General features: G+C 37.2%; 1 protein-coding gene across 1 annotated transcript in view; it reads right to left on the reverse strand.

The window, feature by feature from the left end:
- The window catches only part of TBC1D8B (TBC1 domain family member 8B), a 93,956-nt gene that overhangs the window by 58,335 nt on the left and 19,569 nt on the right, over positions 1 to 16,052 (reverse strand). The window contains exons 2-4 of the mRNA XM_077145929.1: positions 3,366 to 3,476; positions 1,158 to 1,276; positions 561 to 786 (exon numbers count right to left, since the gene is read on the reverse strand). Coding sequence (XP_077002044.1) covers positions 561 to 786; positions 1,158 to 1,276; positions 3,366 to 3,476 — 456 coding nt within the window. The remainder of the gene's footprint in view (positions 1 to 560; positions 787 to 1,157; positions 1,277 to 3,365; positions 3,477 to 16,052) is intronic.

A 16,052-nucleotide genomic window follows, 5' to 3' on the forward strand; every position in this document is an offset into this window, starting at 1 on the left:
ATCATAACATAATTGGTAATTCTAGGGCAAAGAAATAATTTTAAATATAGTTTTAAAAACTATTCTGATTTGATATTTAAATTTGTTTCCTTACATAATTACAGAAAAACAACTATTTTCAATAGCCAGTGATGTAAAAGCTGTTTGGTTGTGTGTTATAAATGGTACTGTTTGATTCATTTTTGTGGCTGCAAAGTTGGATGTAGGCCATTAGAAACTGTGGCTACTATGTTTAATATATATGCTTAAAGCAAGAATTGAAGCAAGTAGATGGTTTAGAATAACGATTAAATGTAGTTGTATACCAGATCAGCATGATTATTTAATATTCATTCACTTTTCACAACATGCAAGGCATTCTATACACATCTCTAATGGTTCTATGTTAAGCAATCAGTTTTAAAAGTGTTCTTCTCTAGACGAGGTCAACTTTTTAATGTACAGTTTAACTATCTTTAATATCAATCAATACCAATGAGCTTTAAATACACTCTAACGCCACCACAAAATTGACAGGTCAGTCATCAAGTTCAAAGTCAAAGTAAGCAATAGAAACTTACTTTCTGATCCCAATAAAAAAGAATAGAAGCTTAGAAAGTTGGTGCTAAGATAGAGCCAACCCTGACAGGGAACCCGTCCTTTCCAGTAACTGCATGAGTAATAGGTCACTAACTTCTCCTGCTCTGGTAAACCAAAACATTTTTCAAATTTTAAAATGGCTTCTCGAAATTTTTCAGGATCATCTTCTTTTGCAAAAGAGTGTTTTCTCTCTTCAGCAATTAATCCCTAAAGGAGACAAAACATTTTCTGAAAATTCTTCATCACCTACCAGCAAAAGCGTATCACAAATTTAATTTTAAGCAGTTGAATACAATTGTATATATATATATATATATATGTTATCAATAGATACATATATAACTTCAAACTCAAGAGACATTGAAATGAAAATATTTTTACTAGAACTCACAAGGGCACCAAAGATAAACCAGTGACTCTACAATTTTCTTCAGTACTGATTCTGATACTTATATGTATGCTTCTACCAATCTTGAACAGTGCCAGTAAAACAATGATCTTCCATGCAACCTCTGTTCCTCATATAAGAGGGCCAAAAATTTTTTAGTCCATCTACAAAATATATCCATGCCACTTACTCTTATCTTTCCTTGTACAAAATTAGTAATATCTTCATTTGAATCAAACACAGCTAAAGTTTTCATGATATTTTGCTCCAACCAATCCCAATGCTTGGTTATTTCTTCTCTGTTGGCTCCTGATTAATAACACAAGAGAATAAGAGATTCGAGGAAAACTCTAGAATAAAACTGTTCTTGGTACTTAGAAGCTTAGTTTAAAAAGAAATCAAATATTTGCTGACTCCTGAAAATGATGGTCTTAAAGGAATACAAGCATTACATTTATTCTCTACTTCAACTCTATATGTGGACATCAACAATATTTTTCACTATAAATAGAAAGAATAAAACATTTAATGAAAGGGGAAAAAGTAAATTCAACTCATGAGAAAGGATATAAAATTCTGAAAACAAGATGTTAATAATTGGTGGCTATTGTAACCAGTATCTTTTAAGAGCATATGTAGGATACAAGAAAATTCAATCCTTGGTCTTCTAAAAATATGACTATATTTTTTGTGGGGATGAAAGCAGCATGCACATGACAATCTTAAATGTAGATTTCAACTATGACCACTCTACCTCCTTTAGAAGGTGTGAAGCCTTGCTCAGAGTCACTCCATTCATTAACAGACCTAGTAAAGTTACAGAAACTTGATGAAGGAAGATAGATAACCTGTCACAAGGTTAAATCCATGTGATCTGCTGAATTGATGTTGGGTGGCTTGTTGAGAGTCAGATTAAATATAAATTAGCTCTGGATTGTTTTGCCTTGATGTAAAATATTTCAATATCTTCAATCTCTACCTAACGTCCACATATCCTTAAGATTTTCCAAGCATTGTGAGTTATACAATTCTCATTCAAAACAAATAGCTTCAGGTTTTAATATGTTTTATAATATATAGATGCTGACATAGTACAAAAATTACTGACACTGAAAAATTGCTTAGTTCCTACAGTTCAATTAGAATTTTATTCATGTTACTAAAGTCACAATAACAAATGTAATAAGATTCTTTAAAGAACCACAAATAAAAGTCATTGAGAAATTTTAAGTCTTTTATTTTGTTCTTTTAGTAAAAAGGAACCTTCATTAGGTTAGGTTACCAAATTTCTGTATCAAGTTAATTGGGGAAATAAGTCATATAATCATCCTTTTTAAAAAGGTAGAAAGGATGTTTTTCTCTAAATAATTTTTACCAACCAGATACGGAGTTGAGGTACGCAAGTATAGTAATGTCAGCAGGTGTAAAGTGTTCTTCATTTGGTTTAAATGGTATTCAATGCAAAAGAGCCAGAAGAAAAGACTCACCAGCAACACTAAAGGAAATTTAGAGGGAATTTCAAATAAGTCAGATATTTTAAAAAATGAATTATATGCTATATGTTCACACATATCAACTGTTCAGAAATTCATGTGCTTTTCTTTCATTAAAGTGTTTAAGTATATCTTCTTTAGAAGAGAGGGGAAGGAGAGAAAAAGAAAAAAAAAGATAGTACTTTGACATTAAAAAAGCCAGAAATCTGGAACTGTAATTATTCTAACATTATAATGGCATCATAAAATAAGTAAACTGTCATTGTGTGTGTTTTTTTAATGTGGTGTTGCTTTGTTAGAAAGACTACCCTAATTCATTTTTTTATCCACAATAGATAGCACAATGCACACATATGAACCACCTAGCATGAATAAATTTGACCTACAAGACACTCCTGCATATTTCAAGTTTACAATGCATTTTGTGAGAAAGCAGGTATGTGATTAAAAGAGGTTCACTTATACAGGCCTATACTTTAAGGGACAATCAAGTTTTGGGCTCATAGTTAACTTCAGATTCTCCTCATATGAGTTATCTGATATTGGAGACAAAGCAACATTTTTCATGGGGAAGTTCCCATCTTCCCAGCACCTGGGTGAGGAAGGAGAAATAAGTTAAATAAAATAGTTAGTCGCATAGCAGTAGCATTTACAGAAATCTGTCCAGAATCAGCACCGCTGGAACATATGCTTCAGGGTCCTCACATCAATAGAATTTTTAAAACTCGAATAATCTGTAATCCTCCTTAAATAGTTAGATATTTTGCTATTCTCTCAAAGTGGTGCTGCACATATAACCTGTTTCTAAACCTTAAAACAAATAGAGAACATAAATAAATTTAAATATTCGATTTCTTAGCATCCTTATTTATTGTGGAATTACATATTTTAAAAATCATACTCACCACATGCAATTGACCAGTAAACTTGAGAATCTGGTGTCTGGTGGAGGATACGAAATGGAGCTACTTTAGCAGTAGAGTCTAAGACTGAATCGAGAGTCCCAACCAGAAGTCCTATTGTAATAGAAAGATTGGTGAAATAAGGATTATACTAGAGATAAATAAAATCAACACGACTTTATATGAAAATCAATTCATAAATTTATTTAAAAGTTTTGTTTAAGCCTAAAGAGTCCTTAAAGAGATTTTTACTAAAGAAAAAAGATATTATGAATGAAGAGATTAGAGAATGCCTGTATGAGTAGTGAGAAATTTACTGAGAAAATTCTTTCAGTAAAAATAAGTCAGGTTCAATTGTCCAAATCTCACAATATATTTGCAGCAATTATATACTTGTTTCATAAGTTTATGTCTACAGCAGATAAGAATGTGGACTCTGATGCCAGAGAATGTCAGGGTTTGATTCCTGACTCTGTCACTTACTTGAGGTGCCAATTTAAGTTTAGTTAAATTACATATACTTTGTGTGTGTCCTCATTTGGAAAATAAGTGGATTATAACAGAACCTGCCACAGAAAGTTATTGTAAATAGTATATAAATTTTGATTATATGTAAAGCACTTAGAACAATCTGTAGCATGTAATAAACATTTAATAAATGTCAGCGAATGTTATTATATCAGAAAAAATAGGTGTTCAAACAAGATAAAACCTTGATTAACTACAAGGCTTAGATAAAGGGATTTTTCTTTAACAATGAGTTCTTAATTCCTCAATTTAGAATTCAAGGCTCCTGATCAATTATTTCCACTTTACCTGATTATATTTCCTATTACTCCCTAGAACAAAGCCTGCTGTTTCCTTAAATAACCAGCTAATTTCTGCCTTAGCATCTTTGATAAGCAATTCTCTTTCTCTACCTAAAAAAAAAGGCTGACCCAAGTCTTTGCAAATTCTATGCAAATTCTATGTTTGCAAATTCTATGTTTTCTTCAAGACCTACTTCTTCCCTGAAATCCTCAATGGCAACCCCAAGCAATGTTTTCTTTTGTTCTCACATCTGATAGAATTTAAAGTCTATACTATAAACCTAGCATTGACTATTATACCAATCATTACAATTGCTTTCTAAGTGCTTCATGTATATTAATTTGGTCTCTTCATCTAGAGTTCTGTAAAGACAATAACCATGTCTCTTATCTCTGGGTTTATATCCTTAACTTTTAAGCACAATGCTGGGCACAATAGGAGTTTAATTTGTTGACAACTCTATCAATGGGATGGCCGAAATACATAAATCTACCCTCCTTTGCTGGGAACTTGATTTCTTGAATGCTGGTTTTGCTTTATGAGGCATTTCTCTTTAATTTAGCATACAGCGATTTCAGAAAAGACAAATCAATTTAAAGCAGACTTTTGGCTCTTTTCCTATCTTTATCCACTTAAAGGGAGTTAAAATATCAAGCAAGCTTTGAATAAGAATATAGGTAGCTTGGCAGATGTGAGGAAGTTATTACATGCACAGAGGGAGAAAAATTAGAAGAGTAGGTGATAGTACAAAGAGATAAATAAAAAGTTGGCTTAGCTGAAAGTTAAGCATAGGAAAGTGGATGTAGGAATAGATAAAAAGTAAAAGGAAGGGTCACAAATACAGCAAAATATCAATTAGCAATCTGACACAGGATTTTGATGGTGGGGGTTAAAGTATCAAGAAAGAATATTTTGGAAGACCAACATGTGCAGATTATTCCTTAGAAAGAAGCTATCTGATATGAAAAAAGTTAGGATATGAATTGAAGATTTTGTTTAGGAATTAGAAATTCAAAAACCCAGACAAATATTATGAGGTAGGAAGAGAGAATGGAAACGGAGAGGGCAGAGGAAATAATTATGCCTCAACGAAAAATGAGGGAATTACTGGAGGGTTTGAGGACAAAAGGAAAAGTAATACTAATAATCATGTTCAGCATAATGTAGCGACTATGAGAAATTGAAGACTTGGCTAAGAGGTCAAGGATAAAGAATGGAAAATGGGAGGTATATTTACATATACATATATACATATAACTTGACCTTATTGTTAAAGTTAAGGAATTATAACTTCAAATAAAAGCAATTATTAAACACAGGACCATTTCAAATGTTAAGTTATATGACAATTGTTGCCTTCCAAGAATTTAAATTCTAAAACAGAATTTCAAAAAGAAACCACTTATTTCACGTTTACCACTTTGTAAATAAAATTAGCTCAAATTCTATTTTCTTATTTATTTACATTAGAAAATGTAGTAATAGAAAAATGGAAGAACAAAGGGTAAAGAAAAGTTTGGCTCAGCTAAAATATAACAGTGGGATGTGGATGTATGAGAAAGCAGAGAGGAAAACGAGAGGCTACAGATATTCTTAAGCAGTGTAATACCAATTAGTTGTCTGCGAGAAGGGTTTTAGTCTGGGAAAAAAGTGGTCAAAATCACCAGCAAGATCATTTTCGGCAGCAGAAATTTGTGCAAGCTTATAGGTATCTTACACTATGCAGAAAAGAAACTGCTCTGACTTTTTAAGTGCATTAAATCAAGCAATTAATATAAAACTATGCATTTCCCTTTGGAAATATTCCTGCAATTGAGAAGCTAAACCTACTTATGATTATGCCTAAGAGACATCCCCCAGAGAAGTCACCCCTGAATGACTTTCAGGGACTTGATGATTACAGCTTAACAAGCTGCAGGAGTTCCCTAAGTGACTGGAAACGTATTTTGTAAATAGATTCCAAATTTTTTGTTGCATAGTTGCTTGTTGCTCAGATGTGGCCTTTCTCTTGGCAGGTAAACTCACTGCCCTTTCCCCTGAGACATGACTCCCAGGGGTATAAATCTCCCTGGCAACGTGGGACATGACTCCCTGGGATGAGCCCGGCCCTGGCATAGTGGAAGTGAGAAAGACTTCTCAACCAAAAGGGGGAAGAGAAATGAAACAAAATAAAGTTTCAGTGGCTGAGAGATTTCAAAGAGTTGAGAGCTTTTTCTGGAGGTTATTCTTATACAGTATATGGATACCCTTTTCAGTTTTTGGCATATTGAAGTAGCTAGAGGGAAATACCTGAAATTGTTGAACTGTAATCCAACAGCCTTGATTCTTGAAGATGACTGAATAACTATAGCGCTTTTAAGGTATGAATGTGAATGTGAAAACCTTGTGACTGACACTCCCTTCACCCAGTATGCACAGATGAGTAAGTAAAAAAGACAAATAATAAATAAACAATAGGGGTGGGGGGTATGGGGTGTTCTGAGTTTTTTTTTTACTTTTAATTTTTATTCTTATTGTTTTTGGAGTAAGGAAAATGTTAAAAAATCAACTGCAATGATGAATGCACTGCTTTATGATGATACTGTGAACCACTGATTGTATGCTTTGGATGATTATATCACAATAAAAAAAATCATTGAAGAAAAAAAAAACCCAAAAACTATGCAACAAATAATTTGGGAGCTAGTGATAGAATACCTTTCCAGTCACTTAGGGAATTCCTGCAGCTCATTAAGCTGTAATCATCAAGTCCCTGCAAGTCATTCAGGATTTAGGTTCTAAAAGTACAAGAAGAATACAAGCAGATGACTTTAGGTTGCCTTTCCATATACACAGAGTCTGAATATCCAAGGTCATGAATCAGCTTATACATGGAAATTATATAGCTACCCTAAATTGGGAAGAGAAAAGATACCATCGGCTGCATGGCAGAACAAGAAACGGAAAAATATCAAGAAATTAAAAAAGTCCTTTGAATGACTATAATTGAGTAAGGGATCAACGTTCTAGACCTTGGTAAAGGTGTACAGCATCCTGCCATATGAGTCACAGCTAACTTCTTAAGGAAATTCACCACCATAATGTGCAATATTTTTCATTAATGACATAGCAAGGTAAAAAAAATGCAAGGTTCTACCATAAAAACTAGAAAGTTTACAAATGATTACTGTTCACAGAACCAATTCTTTTTGGCTGGATAGGAAGAGAGGATCATCAATTTTAGAGCTGAAAAAGAGCCTAACAGGTAATGTAGTCCCACCTTTCTAGCACATTTATCTCCTTTACAGTATCCCTGGAAGAAAATCTAGTTTTACCTTGGATAACTCCAGAGAATTATTTCTCACAAGGCAGCTCAGAGGGAACTCCCACCAAAAAGCATTGGTGGGACTTCCATTTATTAAAAATTCCTTTCTAATTATGGAAGATTTTATCCAAATCTTGCACCCAGGGCCGGCTTCATGGGCTTACTGACCTGTGCACAGAGCCCTGTGCTCAGAATGTCCCTATGCTTATGTTAACGCTCTGCTGCCGCTGTCTTGAAATTCTGAACAAGTGGCCATACATTTTCATTTTGCACTTGCCTCCACAAATTAGATATGGTTATAGGGGTTATCTCTGGTCAGTGGGATGATAAGTGGTCATTGTTTTCTTCTCCTATATATATGTTCTGAAACTTTTACAATGAACATATTTTTTACTTTTATAACAGAAAAACAAAGCATTTCTTATGCACTAAGAAAATAAATGAAAAGGGAAGGTCTTTCTTGGGATAAATAAAATACCACTTCCTTCAGCTTTGTGGCAATACAAAACATGTACTCTATTCTCTGTGACAAATCTTCAAATATTTTAATTATAGCTATCCTGTTTCCCCTTACTACTTTTCTCCTGTTTTAAAATAGACCTACACTGACTTCTGGGAAGATGGCCAAATAGAGTAGCTCGAGATTAGCCCTGCTCCATGGAAAAGCTAGAGAAGGGACAGGAGAGTGACTTAAGCTGCGATTCGGGAGTGCAGCCGACCTGGGAGAATCTTCTGCACCACATGGGGCAACCCTGGTTGCAGAGGCCAAGGAACTGAGAGGCAAAAAGCTGGGGCGTGGCACGGAGGCACAGAGCCCCCAAAAATGCACAGACAGGAGCACAGGACTAGGAAGTAAGCCAGGCCAAGGTCCTTGGGTGTGCTACCCTTATCAGCACAGCCCCATGAACGGTAACTTACCCCATACCCCACACACCTGAACCCTATCACATACTCCCATTTCCCTGAGCTCTAGGTGCCCCCACCCCACCAGCTCCCAGTGAACGTACCCAACCCACAGCCTTACCCCAAGTGCAGCCCACCCCACCTCTCCTGCAATCCTCCCAAGTAGTACCTCCCCATCCCTGTTCTCTGCAGGCTATTGCAAACGCATAAAGGCTGTGGGCACTAACCTCTATACCTAGGGTACCCCTGTTCCCTGTCCATAGTGTCGCACAGCCTCAACCCGCCCCACCCCCCTGAGCTCTGCGCATCAGTTTACAGCACTCCTAGGTCCAAGCATGCACACAGGCCTGCAATCACGTCATTCAGCTCAGGAAACAGCACTTTACAGCAGTCCTAGAACCGTGCATGTGCTCGGCCCTCAGCCACAGCTCTGAGTAAGTGCTGACCTGCGCAGGTGGGTCACATCTGCCCCCAGTCCATGATGGCATAACGCATACCTGTTGCCACAGCTCTACACATGCACACAAAGGGCCCTGTGCCTTAGACCTGGGCACACCAGGGTTACGTCACCTAGGCTACTGCACCTGCACAGATACATCCTCCCTGGCCCCTGGGTGCCCATGATCACAAGCATCAGCCTAATGTCCCCAACTTGCACCTGTACCTACCCTGAAACAAATGACTGTACTGAGTGGCTCCACCCCATACCCTGCTCCCTGCTCTACAACCATCACACAAACACAAGGCCTTAGACTACTGAAAGAAATCAACTCCCAAAGTAAATCAATCAAGATATTTACATGTCATGAAGATGGCAAATCACTAAGTATATCACAATGCAGACAGATATAGCCCTTCCTAATGACCAAATAAAACACCAGAGAAGACACAGATGTTGGAACAACTAATCAAAGATGTTCATACAACTCTACTTAATAAATGGGATACAGAATGATTTGAACAGAGAATTAAAAAGTATTTGCAAAGCCCCCTTGGGGGAATGGCAAGAAGGGGGGAAAATTCAACTTCCCCATGTGGAGAATTCCTGATATTTTCATAAGCAGTGGGGACAACCAAAGCAATAGGCTGAGCCCTCAATCTTGGGGTTTGTTCATATGAAACTTATCCCCACAAAGGATAGGTTAAGCCTATCCTTTAGGCCTAAGAGTCACCCCCAGAGAACCTCCTTTGTTGCTCAGATGTGGCCTCTCTCTCTCTCTCTCTCTCTCTCAGCCAAAATAACAAGCAAACTCACTCCCTCACCCCTTCTCTATGTGGTACATGACTCACAGGGGTGTAAAACTTCCTGGAAATGAGGGACAGAAATCCTAGAATGAGCTGGGACTCATTATCAAGTGACTGAGAAAACCTTCTCAATCAAAAGGGGGAGAGAGAAATGAGACAAAATAAAGTGTCAACGGCTGAGAGATTTGAAACAGAATCAAGAGGTTATCCTGGAGGTTATTCTTACATATTATATAGATATCACCTTTTTAGTTAAGGTGTATTGGAGAGGCTAGAGGAAGTGCCTGAAAATGAGAACTGTGTTCCACCATCCATGTTTCTTGAAGATGACTGTACAGTGATATAGCTTTCACAATATGACTGGGCGATTGTGAAAAACTTGTGTCATATGAGTAAAACGTATGGATTAAAAATAAATAAATGATAGAGGGAACAAATGCTAAAATAAATTTAGTAGATTGAAATGCTAGTGAACAATGAAAGGGAGTGGTAAGGTGTATAGAAAAAAAATAAGAGAAACCAAGGCTAAAATATATTGGGTGGATGGAAATAATATATGTCAATGAGAGAGAGGGGTAAAGGGGTATGGTATGTAGGAGATTTTTTCCTTTTTTTTTATTTCTTTTTTGGAATTGATGCAAATGTTCTAACAAATGATCATGGTGATGAATATACAACTATGTGATGATATTGTGAGTTATTGATTATATATCAAGAATGAAATAATCACATGGTAATAATGTTGGTGTTTGTATGTTGCTATGTTTAAAAAAATAAAAAAACAAAAAAATAAGTGGGATAGCAAATGAGACAAAGGAGATCAAGAAGACAGTAGAGAGACTTCCTGGAAGATGGTGGCTTAGTAAGACGCGCGGATCTTAGTTTCTTCTCCAGGACACCTACTAGGGGAGTAGAAACGATACAGAAAGCGCCCAAAGCCACAACAGAGATAAAAAAGACAGCGTACCCCATCCTGGAACGGCTGGCTGGCTGAGAGAAGCAGCTCGGGTGAGATCGTCGAGGCGCGCGGGCCTTACCGGGCGGGGTGGCAAGCGGCCGGAGTTACTCCCTTCCCCCTTCCCGGGCCGGCTGGGAGAATTGGAGAGGTGGTCCCCTGAAACCAAGGCGACTGGCGCCCACACCACGCGCAGCCCCCGGACCAACTGAGAGAATTGGATTGGAAACCCCCAGGCCGCGGAGAACGGTGACCCCGTGACTCCCGGGGAACGTGCACTCTCTCGGGCGGGCCGCTGCCGCTGGCGCCCTCCCGCCACGCTTGTTGCCCAGGGCCGACTAGGAAATTCGGACGGGCTCTTTCCCTGGCTGTGGCGACCAGCAACCCTCCCTGCGTTCGGACCCCGGGCCGGCTCAAGCCGCTTCGGCTAGCGAACCCCCAGGACGGCGAGAGTTTTCCAAAGTTTAAGGTCCCACAGCACCTTTTACTGGTGGGACCCGCAGACAAACGTGTGCCACGAGCGCCACTTACTGGGCAGGATAAGAAAAACAGAACCCAGAGATTTCACAGAAAAATATTACAACCTTGCTGGGTCCAACACCAAGAGAAATCTGAATAAATGCCCAGACGCCAGCAGCAGAAGATAACTGTCCATGCTCAAAAGATTGAGAATATGGCTCAGTCAAAGGAACAAACCAATAGCTCAAATGAGACACAAGAGCTGAGACAACTAATGCTGAATATACGAACAGAAATGGAAAACCTCTTCAAAAATGAAATCGATAAATTGAGGGAGGACATGAAGAGGACATGGGCTGAACATAAAGAAGAAATAGAAAAACTGAAAAAACAAATCGCAGAACTTATGGAAGTGAAGGATAAAGTAGCAAACATAGAAAAAATAATGGATAGCTACAATGATAGATTTAAAGAGACAGAAGATAGAATTAGTGATTTGGAGGATGGAACATCTGAATTCCAAAAAGAAACAGAAACTATAGGGAAAAGAATGGAAAAATTTGAACAGGGTATCAGGGAACTCAAGGACAATATGAACCGCACAAATATACGTGTTGTGGGTGTCCCAGAAGGAGAAGAGAAGGGAAAAGGAGGAGAAAAACTAATGGAAGAAATTATCACTGAAAATTTCCCAACTCTTATGAAAGACCTAAAATTACAGATCCAAGAAGTGCAGCGCACCCCAAAGAGATTAGACCCAAATAGGCGTTCTCCAAGACACTTACTAGTCAGAATGTCAGAGGTCAAAGAGAAAGAGAAGATCTTGAAAGCAGCAAGAGAAAAACAATCCATTACATACAAGGGAAACCCAATAAGACTTTGTGTAGATTTCTCAGCAGAAACCATGGAAGCTAGAAGACAGTGGGATGATATATTTAAAATACTAAAAGAGAAAAACTGCCAACCAAGACTCCTATATCCAGCAAAATTATCCTTCAAAAATGAGGGAGAAATTAAAACATTCTCAGACAAAAAGTCACTGAAAGAATTTGTGACCAAGAGACCAGCTCTGCAAGAAATACTAAAGGGAGCACTAGAGTCAGATACAAAAAGACAGAAGAGAGAGATATGGAAAAGAGTGTAGAAAGAAGGAAAATCAGATATGATATATATAATACAAAAGGCAAAATGTTAGAGGAAAATATTATCCAAACAGTAATAACACTAAATGTCAATGGACTGAATTCCCCAATCAAAAGACATAGATTGGCAGAATGGATTAAAAAACAGGATCCTTCTATATGCTGTCTACAGGAAACACATCTTAGACCCAAAGATAAACATAGGTTGAAAGTGAAAGGTTGGGAAAAGATATTTCATGCAAATAACAACCAGAAAAGAGCAGCAGTGGCTATACTAATATCCAACAAATTAGACTTCAAATGTAAAACAGTTAAAAGAGACAAAGAAGGACACTATATACTAATAAAAGGAACAATTAAACAAGAAGACATAACAATCATAAATATTTACGCACCAAATCAGAATGCCCCAAAATACGTGAGGAATATACTGCAAACACTGAAAAGGGAAATAGACTCATATACCATAATAGTTGGAGACTTCAACTCACCACTCTCATCAAGGGACAGAACATCTAGACAGAGGATCAACAAAGAAATAGAGAATCTGAATATTACTATAAATGAACTAGACTTAATAGACATTTATAGGACATTACATCCCACAACAGCAGGATACACCTTTTTCTCAAGTGCTCATGGATCATTCTCAAAGATAGACCATATGCTGGGTCACAAAGCAAGTCTTAACAAATTTAAAAAGATTGAAATCTTACACAACACTTTCTCGGACCATAAAGGAATGATGTTGGAAATCAATAATAGGCAGAGTGCCAGAAAATTCACAAATACGTGGAGGCTCAACAACACACTCCTAAACAACGACTGGGTCAAAGAAGAAATTGCAAGAGAAATTAGCAAATACCTCGAGGCGAATGAAAATGAAAACACAACATATCAAAACTTATGGGACGCAGCAAAGGCAGTGCTAAGAGGGAAATTTATTGCTCTAAATGCCTATATCAGAAAAGAAGAAAAGGCAAAAATTCAGGAATTAACTATCCATTTGGAAGAACTGGAGAAAGAACAGCAAGCTAACCCCAAAGCAAGCAAAAGGAAAGAAATAACAAAGATTAGAGCACAAATAAATGAAATTGAAAACATGAAAACAATAGAGAAAAGCAATAAGGCCAGAAGTTGGTTCTATGAGAAAATCAATAAGATTGATGGGCCCTTAGCAAGATTGACAAAAAGAAGAAGAGAGAGGATGCAAATAAATAAGATCAGAAATGGAAGAGGAGACATAACTACTGACCTCACAGAAATAAAGGAGGTAATAACAGGATACTATGAACAACTTTACGCTAATAAATACAACAATTTAGAGGAAATGGACGGGTTCCTGGAAAGACATGAACAACCAACTTTGACTCAAGAAGACATAGATGACCTCAACAAACCAATCACAAGTAAAGAAATTGAATTAGTCATTCAAAAGCTTCCTAAAAAGAAAAGTCCAGGACCAGATGGCTTCACATGTGAATTCTACCAAACGTTCCAGAAAGAATTAGTACCAATTCTCTTCAAACTCTTCAAAAAAATCGAAGTGGAGGGAAAACTACCTAATTCATTCTATGAAGCCAACATCACCCTCATACCAAAACCAGGCAAAGATATTACAAAAAAAGAAAACTACAGACCAATCTCTCTAATGAATACAGATGCAAAAATACTCAATAAAATTCTAGCAAATCGTATCCAACAACACATTAAAAGAATTATACATCATGACCAAGTAGGATTCATCCCAGGTATGCAAGGATGGTTCAACATAAGAAAATCAATTAATGTAATACACCATATCAACAAATCAAAGCAGAAAAATCACATGATCATCTCAATTGATGCAGAGAAGGCATTCGACAAGATTCAACATCCTTTCCTGTTGAAAACACTTCAAAAGATAGGAATACAAGGGAACTTCCTTAAAATGATAGAGGGAATATATGAAAAACCCACAGCTAATATCATCCTCAATGGGGAAAAATTGAAAACTTTCCCCCTAAGATCAGGAACAAGACAAGGATGTCCACTATCACCACTATTATTCAACATTGTGTTGGAGGTTCTAGCCAGAGCAATTAGACAAGAAAAAGAAATACAAGGCATCAAAATTGGAAAGGAAGAAGTAAAACTATCACTGTTTGCAGACGATATGATACTATACGTCGAAAACCCGGAAAAATCCACAACAAAACTACTAGAGCTAATAAATGAGTACAGCAAAGTAGCAGGTTACAAGATCAACATTCAAAAATCTGTAGCATTTCTATACACTAGTAATGAACAAGCGGAGGGGGAAATCAAGAAACGAATCCCATTTACAATTGCAACTAAAAGAATAAAATACCTAGGAATAAATTTAACTAAAGAGACAAAAAACCTATATAAAGAAAACTACAAAAAACTGCTAAAAGAAATCACAGAAGACCTAAATAGATGGAAGGGCATACCGTGTTCATGGATTGGAAGACTAAATATAGTTAAGATGTCAATCCTACCTAAATTGATTTACAGATTCAATGCAATACCAATCAAAATCACAACAACTTATTTTTCAGAAATAGAAAAACCAATAAGCAAATTTATCTGGAAGGGCAGGGTGCCCCGAATTGCTAAAAACATCTTGAGGAAAAAAAACGAAGCTGGAGGTCTCGCGCTGCCTGACTTTAAGGCATATTATGAAGCCACAGTGGTCAAAACAGCATGGTATTGGCATAAAGATAGATATATCGACCAATGGAATCGAATAGAGTGCTCAGATATAGACCCTCTCATCTATGGACATTTGATCTTTGATAAGGCAGTCAAGCCAACTCACCTGGGACAGAGCAGTCTCTTCAATAAATGGTGCCTAGAGAACTGGATATCCATATGCAAAAGAATGAAAGAAGACCCATCTCTCACACCCTATACAAAAGTTAACTCAAAATGGATCAAAGATCTAAACATTAGGTCTAAGACCATAAAACAGTTAGAGGAAAATGTTGGGAGATATCTTATGGATCTTACAACTGGAGGCGGTTTTATGGACCTTAAACCTAAAGCAAGAGCACTGAAGAAGGAAATAAATAAATGGGAACTCCTCAAAATTAAACACTTTTGTGCATCAAAGAACTTCATCAAGAAAGTAGAAAGACAGCCTTCACAATGGGAGACAATATTTGGAAATGATATATCAGATAAAGGTCTAGTATCCAGAATTTATAAAGAGATTGTTCATCTCAACAACAAAAAGACAGCCAACCCAATTACAAAATGGGAAAAAGACTTGAACAGACACCTCTCAGAAGAGGAAATACGGATGGCCAAGAGGCACATGAAGAGATGCTCAATGTCCCTGGCCATTAGAGAAATGCAAATCAAAACCACAATGAGATATCATCTCACACCCACCAGAATGGCCATTATCAACAAAACAGAAAATGACAAGTGCTGGAGAGGATGCGGTGAAAGAGGCACACTTATCCACTGTTGGTGGGAATGTCAAATGGTGCAACCACTGTGGAAGGCAGTTTGGCGGTTCCTCAAAAAGCTGAATATAGAATTGCCATACGACCCAGCAATACCATTGCTAGGTATCTACTCAAAGGACTTAAGGGCAAAGACACAAACGGACATTTGCACACCAATGTTTATAGCAGCATTATTTACAATTGCAAAGAGATGGAAACAGCCAAAATCTCCATCAACAGAAGAGTGGCTAAACAAACTGTGGTATATACATACGATGGAATATTATGCAGCTTTAAGACAAGATAAACTTATGAACCATGTAATAACATGGATGGACCTAGAGAATATTATGCTGAGTGAATCCAGCCAAAAACTAAAGGACAAATACTGTATGGTCCCACTGATGTGAACGGTCA

The sequence above is a fragment of the Tamandua tetradactyla genome, chromosome X (genome assembly GCF_023851605.1).
Source record: "Tamandua tetradactyla isolate mTamTet1 chromosome X, mTamTet1.pri, whole genome shotgun sequence".
NCBI lineage: Eukaryota > Metazoa > Chordata > Mammalia > Pilosa > Myrmecophagidae > Tamandua > Tamandua tetradactyla.